We start from the raw sequence: 7,796 nt of genomic DNA, 5'->3' as shown, positions 1-7,796 counted from the left end.
AGATTTGCGGGTTGGTCGACTGTTGAGCCAGTGCAGCACGAAGAAAGGTTGCCGTCCATGATGATAACGATGAAGGAAAGGGAAGTGAGGTGTGGCCGTGCACGGAGTGCAGGAAAGAGATGTCGCTACACTGCGCAAGTTGCCTTCACGGTTGTTGCTGCTTGCTGCTGTTCTGGGTGTCAGCATGCGTCCTTGTTTGTGTACTGGCAGTGGTTATCATCGTTTGGAAGTAAACGATGAGGTGGAAGAAGGTAGCAGCTGCAGCACACATTTGGAATCACGCCGTGGTTCGCTGTCTGTGCGGGTGATGATGATGGGAGCAGCAGGAACTGATGTGGTGTGCAGTGTGGAAGCGACAGTGCTGTTGTTGATCCACAACCAGCCCAAGCCAACGTGCGCGACAGCACAAAGCACACCAAACAAAGCGCACACCTCGTTTTTTCTATTCTGCAGTCTGGCCAACTTGCGTGTGTTGCCAAAAGTCCCAGGATTTTCCTTCTCTTGCAAAGCAAATCATCGCAGGGCGATTAAATTATTCCAAGCGAGGAAGGAAAGTGTTTGCGCAGAAGGAAACACAGCCAGCAAAACTGGGAATCCTTTCCTTCCCTGGTGTATTGTTTTGTTGTTCTCTTGTGTGCTTTTTCTTTCTTCCACCTTCCTTGCTTCCATTCCCTGTCCTTCCTTTGGTGTCAACATGCGACCTCCTCCTCCTCCTCTCCCAGCTGCTGCTGCTGCTGCTGCTCGCCCTCATCATCGCTGGGCGCTGTGCTTGCAGTTTCCACCACTGCTGTTGTTGTTGTTGTTGTTGTTGGCAGCCTTGTCGGTGACTCGTGTCCATGGCATCATGGCTGCTTGAAGGATGCTCTGAGTGTGAGTGTGTGTCTGTGTGTGTCTGTGTGTGTCTGTGTGTGTCTGTGTGTGTCTGTGTGTGTCTGTGTGTGTCTGTGTGTGTCTGTGTGTGTCTGTGTGTGTGCTTGATGTTGTTGTTGTGTTCTTGTTATCCTCGCGTTTTGCTTCTTTGTCACAACGTGCCCTCTGCTCTGTTCACGGTCGCACTTGCAGCTGCCACTGACTCACACCTCCACACCACCACATCCTCGAACAGATGCATCGGTGTGTGTGTGTGTGTGTGAGTGTGTGTGTGTGTGTGTGTGTGTGTGTGTGTGTGTGTGTGTGTGTGTGTGTGTAGGCACGTGTTTGTTGCTAGGTTGCTCACCCCTTCATCTCCACCCACCCATCCACCATCCACTTTACAGGGACTTGAAGCGTGGCAACGTGCTGGTGTCATCATCGCTTCGCGCCAAGATTACGGACTTTGGGTCCATTCGCCAGTGCTTCACACGTGACAGAAACCAGCACCAGCAGCGCACATGTCTCTCTTCCAGCCATGATGATGACCCTCAGTACAGCCAGCAGGCTGGTTTGCAGACGATGCCGAGCATAACGCTGACGGCTGGTGTGGGCACGCCACTGTGCATGGCGCCGGAGGCATTGGCGGGCGACAAATACAGCTTTGAGGCAGATGTGTTCAGCTTTGGTGTGCTGATGTGGGAGATGGCGACACGGCGTGTGCCGGATTTGATTGAGCAGGAGAAGGGGAGCGAGTATCGGGGACCGATCCTCGCCACCATCAGCAACCTGATGAAGGATGGGAAGCGGCTGCGATTTGATGATGGTGAAGAAGATGGTGAGTTGTGTGTGTGTATGTGTGTGTGTGCATGTGTGTGTCCTTGGATTGCTTGCTTGCACGTCCTTCCTCACAACGCACACATACACATACACACCACTCTCTCCTTAGCCATCCCCGAGTGGTTCCAGTCGCTGACGTACAACCGCATGGCGCAGAATCCGCGTGAGCGTCCATCGTTTGGAGAACTCATGGACCACCACTTTGTTGCTTGATTGCACGTGTGTGTGTGTATGCATGCGCACTTGCTTGCTCATTGTGTGTACGTATGAGTGAACGTGTCTTCAGCATGCATGTATTGCGGGGTTTGGAACGACGCAAAGTGCAAGCAATAAACCAACACCAACGCAAAGACAACCCATCACAACCCATCAACTGCAAGACATGTCACATTTCATTCTGTGATGGTCGGCAACGTTGTTCTGCACGTGCTGTGCTGCATCTCCTTTTTTCAGCGCACGCAGCACACCCTGCCACTTCACGTGTAACCACCGCTTGAAAGAAGCGTCGCACATCTATCCCCCTCCTGCTCCTGCTGCGTCAGCCACGCAGCAGCTGCAACTCAATGTCTGCGCAGTCCGACGTGAGCCCAAACAGCAGGTTCAGCACCATGGAAATGACAAGCGGGACGCGCAGCAGCCAGCACCACCACTGTAGTTGCCGTCAAAGGTATCCACAGGTCAACGTCCGCCAGCAGCAGCATGTTGTTGAACACGAGCAGCAAGGCCGTTGGCCGACAACGTGTTGTCGTTAAGCAGCAGCAACCGGAACGACGTCCACCCAGCCAAATTGCTGATGCAGAGCAGGAAGTGGCGCATGTCGAAGCAGATGGTCAGGATTATGCGCTGGCCGGAACGGGTGCAGGTGGTACCGCAGAGGAACGGAACGTGTGTGCGTGCTGGGAAGGGTTCGTGGTGGGAAGAGTATGTGTTGGGAAGAGTGCGTGCTGGGAAGAGCACGTGCCACGCACCACAAACACCAACACCACATTCGTCGCTTCCAAACAGCCGTGACTGCCGCACCTCCTGCACCATGTCCACAATCAGCCAGCATCAGCATGATCACCACCGACTTGTTTTCACCAACTCCCAGCAGCAGCTGGGCCACGTCCTTGCCACTGATGAGGACGACGGTGATCATGTACCACCTCGCCGCCTCCCACATAAAACTGGCGCTCACGCGAACAATGAAGCTGCCAAACAGCTCTGCGTCGCCCTTGTCCACCAGCGTCATCATTCACAAACCCAGCTGCACGCGCCAAGTGGCACCACGCGCGCCCCAGCGTCCTTAAGCTTGGCTAGCTCACCAGACAACTTCTGCAGCTTGTGCCAACACGCATGGCTGCTCATCTCGCTGATGAATGGCCTGTCTGGCTCAGTGAGACAATCATGCTCGCTGCTGGTGGTTGTACTGCTTGTCGGCGGTGGAGGTCGCAAGCGCAAGCTCGCTTGGAAACGTGCGCATCAGCACAATGACGTCTGCTACGAGGGTGCGCGTCAGGAACGACGCGCAATGACCAGGGCTTCACTGTCAGGGCTTGTTGCCCTCCGAGGTTGAAGGCCCTGATGGCCTCACACACCTTGTCCACGACACACTGCACCATGGCGGCAGTCGAGCCAGGACACGCTGGCACGGAGTGCGGGCACGTGGCTGGCCTTGTTGGCCGCAATCGACAACAGAGGCAGAGGCGTGTCTGTCTCGGCATCCTGAACGGCGGCGCTCACGGTGGCAGGGAACATGCGCACGGCTCGCTGCAGCTCAGCAACGCTGCCACAGTAAATTGGACACGTGCGATTGGGAGCTCAGGGCACAGCCTCGACGTGGTGGGTGACAAGGACAACAGCACCAGGCATCGTGTCTTGGGTCAATCTAGATGGCCAACAAGGCGGATTGTGATGGCCGTGGTGTTGCCCTTGTTGAAGCTTGTGAGCACACAATACACAGCCGGCACCGCGAAGCTCGGCCATACAGGAGAACGTGCTTGGCGTCGCGTGTTGATGTGGCTGATTCAAAGCTGGCACTGGCCGGCGTGGTGCTGAGTGATGGCTGCCAGCCTCGCATGCTCCACAGCACAATGACAACACTTGTCATGTTCCACTGCTCCAGGGTGTACGTGGTCAGGACACGCTCCCCATTGCGGAGCTGGTGCACACCCCGCTGTTGCCTCTGATCGATTGTGCTGGCCACCAAACGGAAGGCGGCAGCGCGGCCACACGGCAGGGGCTTGTCCAGGTCCCAAACACTTGCGCCACCGTACCCGGCAGCGAGCACGAGCGCCCTGCTGCAAGAGGGCTGTGGATCAGGAACACGCGCGACGACGACGACGACGAGGCCAGGCTGAACACCGTCAAAACTACCGGCCTTCCGACAAAGCAGGTGGTGATCTCTGCTCGCAGACACGCTCATGGTGCCGATGAAGCCATGGCCCTCGCCAAAATGATGCCACAGGCGCACAGGAGAAGGTGACGAAGTGGCTGTTGCAATGGATTGGATCTCCGAGACGTGGACGCTGGTGCTTTGGCGGATCGTGTGCACTCCGTCGTTGGTGTCGCTGGACAGGTGGCCACTTGCCACGACCAGTGGATGGCTGCAGCCGCAAAGCCGCGAAGCCACAAACGTCAGCGGGGGTTGCTCAAGGATGCAACAGCAGCGCACGCGTCGCAGCATCCACCACCTGCACCACACGGCCCAGATGAACCTTGTAGTGGAGGAGGCGCACGGCCGCACGCAACAGGTGTATGGCCAAAAGCACCTCCAGCAAGCAGGTTGTCCTTGATCATCAGAACGACGTCCGCTGACTCAATGTTGATGCCGTTGCCAACTATTGCCACCACCTCGCCCTTTCGCCTGCAGCTCCTGCACGCTGCTGCGAGCACGTTGTCGATGCCAACCTCTGCCTCCAATGGACCGCGCAGTGCCCTCCTTGTCGCCCGTGAGCATGGCCATGGTCAGGCCGTGCGGGCGCAGCAGGCGCACCGCCCTCTTCGCCGTTGGGGCTTGTACATGTCAGCGAGACCCCACATAGCCTGGGCAGAAGGTTGCCGTTGGCCGAGCACCCAACAACCGTGTAGCCACGCGTCTCGTCGCCTTCGTGCATCGTCTGCCGCTATTTGCCGCTAATGGCGTGGGCATGCCAATTCCACAATGGGCATGCCAAAGGCAATGGGCTTGCTGTCTAAGGTTGCTGAGATGCCCCGACCAGAGACCGTCTGTGAAGTCCGTCGCGGGAGACAGCGCCGCCGTGCACCATAATCGCCTGGCCCAGGGGCATGCTCGCTGTTTGCCTCTGCAGCCGTCACCAGCTTCAACAGGGTGTCCTCCTCCATCCACGTGTCGTCATCACCGAGCACGCGCACGCACGTGACTTGTGGCGATCCAACCGTCAGCGTGCCCGTCTTGTCAAGCACGGCCTGTGAGGAGGGAGAGTTGAGAGAGTGGGTGAGAGTGTGTGTGTGTGTGTGTGTGGGGGGGGGCATGGAGGTGTGAGTGTGTGTGTGTGTGTGAGTGTGTGTGTGTGGGGGCATGGAGGTGTGAGTGTGTGTGTGTGTGTGAGTGTGTGTGTGTGTGTGAGTGTTCTCTAACCACAACTCGCGAGCACCAGTACGAAGCACCACACACACACACACACACTCACTCACTCTCACACACACACACACACACACACACACACACACACACTGAACGTGAGCTCCAATGTGTCAGCGGCACCCGAGGTCAGCAGCGTAACCCACACACTGACAGCAACACGATGCCTGACACAAAGCGCCTCGCCAGCTTGTCTGGGAAAGAAAAAAGGAGGGAAAGGAAAGGAGAGGGTGTGTGGGTATGTGTGAGTGGGAATGTCTGCAGAAACATTGACAGGCACGTGTGAAACGGTGGTGTAGCGTGTCGTATCCCGTACACACACCTGCTGGATGGGCGCCTTTGACACACTGCCAACATGCGTGGCCTCAAAAACGATGCACCATGGTGCCGCCCATACGACAATGTCATCAACGCCTTTGGAGACGAGACAGGATTCGATTCCCCCCCGTGATCATGGCCTCGTCCGTTTCACCTGCAGTCTCTGGCACGCGTGCGTCCATCCAATTCACAGGCACTTTGTCACCGGCCACCATCTGCCAACAAGAACGTGAGGGAAGGTGAGCGAGATGCAATGAAAGTGCATTATCTGGCGGCTGCTACAACTGCAGCTGAGGGCTGTGACAACTGCCACATTGCTGCTGCTGCAGCTACAACTAACCACCCGCCCATCAACGACAACCACAAGTAAGCACCACCACCAACTCCAACCCCCACACCCTCATCACGCAACTTGAGTTTTTTCGCCGCGCTGCACGAGCTCGGTGTCAATTCACTCCTCCACGCGGTTGCCTTTGACTATACCTTCCTTCATCAGGCTGGAGGTGCTGCCTTTGGCGAGGTGTTCGATGTACTGCCCGAGCGACACAAAGGTGAAGAGGGAGAATGCCGGTCTCCAAAGAAGAGGTCGCCACCACCACCACCAGTCAGAGTCCTTGTGGGAGGCGGCTGCAACAATGAGCACCACCAGGGAGAGTACAAGTACGCAGCCCTGTGGTGAATTTGCACCAACGCAAGAGCAAGTGCGGGTGGATCAGCGACACGCAAGCAAACGTGAGCAAAGAAGGCACGCATCACGCTCACTCATTCACTGCAGTGGTGGACGTGAACAGAACAAGCGGAAGTGGTCGCAACAAACCACACACACACACACACACACATACATACCACATTCATGTTGGCAGCGCCGTGCATGGTGGACCGCACCGCGGAGACGAGAAACGGCCGACCGGGAAATGAAGGAGATCAGACCCAGCAGCGTGAGAATGAGGTTGTGTTGCGACATGTCATCGATCATGCGCGCATCCCCAGGAGTCCGGCCACACGCGGCCACGATGGTAATCGACGCGACGAACACGGTGATGCACACGATGAAGGTGATGGGGCAGAAGCGGATCTCGCTCTTGTAGGTGGCGATTCGTGCTCCAGCTCCCTCGTGTCGCGTGCCCCAGCATCCTTCAGCGCGCTGCAGTCACATCGGTATTGTGTGAAGTGCAGAACACAGAGCATTCTTGTGAGCAAGTGGTGATGGGTGGCAAGGCGTGGTAGCAAAGACAGACACAAACAAGGCATGAATGAGTTCGGCTGGTTTGGGGGGGATGCAATGAGACGAAGCGACACGTACAAGTGCAAACACACACATACACATACACACACGCACACACGCACACACATACACACATGATTATGTTGCGTGGGTCCTGTTGCATCGGTTTCGTGCTTGACTTCCATACGGCCCAACGCATCATCAACATGCACCATTTGAACACCAGGCAGGCAGGGCTCTCAGCGTCGCCTGTCATGCGTGGCCAACAGCAGCAACGGCGGCGGTAACAGCATGATGAGTGGTTGAAGTGGAAAGCAGGCATGCGTACACTCAAGCCACCGTGCGTGCATGCAAGCAAACCAGACAAGCAGAGATGCAGTGCCGCGCACATCGCATACCTTATGCTGAGGTACGTCATGCCTTGTGCTGAATGTGTGCGATTCCTGGTGGGCCTTTGTATCCGCCGACCTTGCCGATGCTGGCGATGATGGCTGCAGGGCTTCACCGTCGCGGAGTCGTATTCCACCGTCGCGGTGCCAGCCAGCAGGCCCACACGACACAATGCCGTGCGCGCCGGGCATACGCCCTCGATGTTGGACACGCACGAGGTGCACGGCATGCCTGTAGTGCAGCGCAACAGCATCAACGAAAGTGGAAAGTGGAAGTGAGGAAGTACTAGTGAGTGAGCACCAAACGGCACACAAACGGACAAACACCCACCCACACCCACACACCCACACCCACACGCACACACACACACACGCACACACACACACACACATGCACATGCACACACACACATGCACACACACACATGCACACACACACACAGTGCGCGCACCTGCAACTTGGTGTCAGTGCTTTCAGATGCATCGGCAGCTGCTGTTGTGCTCGGAGTGGGGTGATGGCTTCCTGAAGAGTGTCGGCAACAGCATCTTGGGGCTTGTCGGAGGGCGCCGATTCCTCCTTCGCCTCGCTTCT

General features: G+C 56.8%; 4 protein-coding genes across 4 annotated transcripts; 1 reads left to right on the top strand and 3 right to left on the bottom strand.

Annotated features, from left to right (window-relative positions):
* Positions 1-1,105: 1,105 nt before the first annotated feature.
* On the top strand, positions 1,106-2,039 carry PTSG_00107 (uncharacterized protein; the record flags this gene model as incomplete). Its single annotated transcript, XM_004998607.1, has 3 exons — positions 1,106-1,113; positions 1,257-1,687; positions 1,799-2,039. 3 exons carry the CDS (start codon positions 1,106-1,108, stop codon positions 1,900-1,902), a joined length of 543 nt encoding a protein of 180 aa, XP_004998664.1. The 3' UTR covers positions 1,903-2,039.
* Positions 2,040-2,227: 188 nt separating this feature from the next.
* On the bottom strand, positions 2,228-2,920 carry PTSG_11544 (uncharacterized protein; the record flags this gene model as incomplete). Its single annotated transcript, XM_004998606.1, has 3 exons — positions 2,228-2,338; positions 2,401-2,585; positions 2,710-2,920. The coding sequence occupies 3 exons, from the start codon at positions 2,918-2,920 to the stop codon at positions 2,228-2,230; spliced, it is 507 nt and encodes a 168-aa protein (XP_004998663.1).
* A 153-nt stretch (positions 2,921-3,073) lies between these two features.
* Positions 3,074-5,799, bottom strand: PTSG_00106 (uncharacterized protein; the record flags this gene model as incomplete). Its single annotated transcript, XM_004998605.1, has 8 exons — positions 5,595-5,799; positions 5,364-5,466; positions 4,887-5,097; positions 4,579-4,683; positions 4,487-4,553; positions 3,639-4,274; positions 3,267-3,454; positions 3,074-3,168 (listed from the first exon to the last, which is right to left on the bottom strand). The coding sequence occupies exons 1-8, from the start codon at positions 5,678-5,680 to the stop codon at positions 3,074-3,076; spliced, it is 1,491 nt and encodes a 496-aa protein (XP_004998662.1). The 5' UTR covers positions 5,681-5,799.
* Positions 5,800-6,041: 242 nt separating this feature from the next.
* Positions 6,042-7,743, bottom strand: PTSG_00105 (uncharacterized protein; the record flags this gene model as incomplete). The annotated part of the gene is made up of 5 exons (XM_004998604.1): positions 7,657-7,743; positions 7,214-7,436; positions 6,950-7,064; positions 6,476-6,734; positions 6,042-6,217 (listed from the first exon to the last, which is right to left on the bottom strand). Exons 3-5 carry the CDS (start codon positions 7,028-7,030, stop codon positions 6,042-6,044), a joined length of 516 nt encoding a protein of 171 aa, XP_004998661.1. The 5' UTR covers positions 7,031-7,064; positions 7,214-7,436; positions 7,657-7,743.
* Between the last annotated feature and the right edge of the window lie 53 nt (positions 7,744-7,796).

Source organism: Salpingoeca rosetta (assembly GCF_000188695.1).
Source record: "Salpingoeca rosetta unplaced genomic scaffold supercont1.1, whole genome shotgun sequence".
Classification (NCBI taxonomy): domain Eukaryota; class Choanoflagellata; order Craspedida; family Salpingoecidae; genus Salpingoeca; species Salpingoeca rosetta.
Note: the sequence above shows the minus strand (reverse complement) of the source record. Positions and strands in the feature narration are given on the sequence as shown.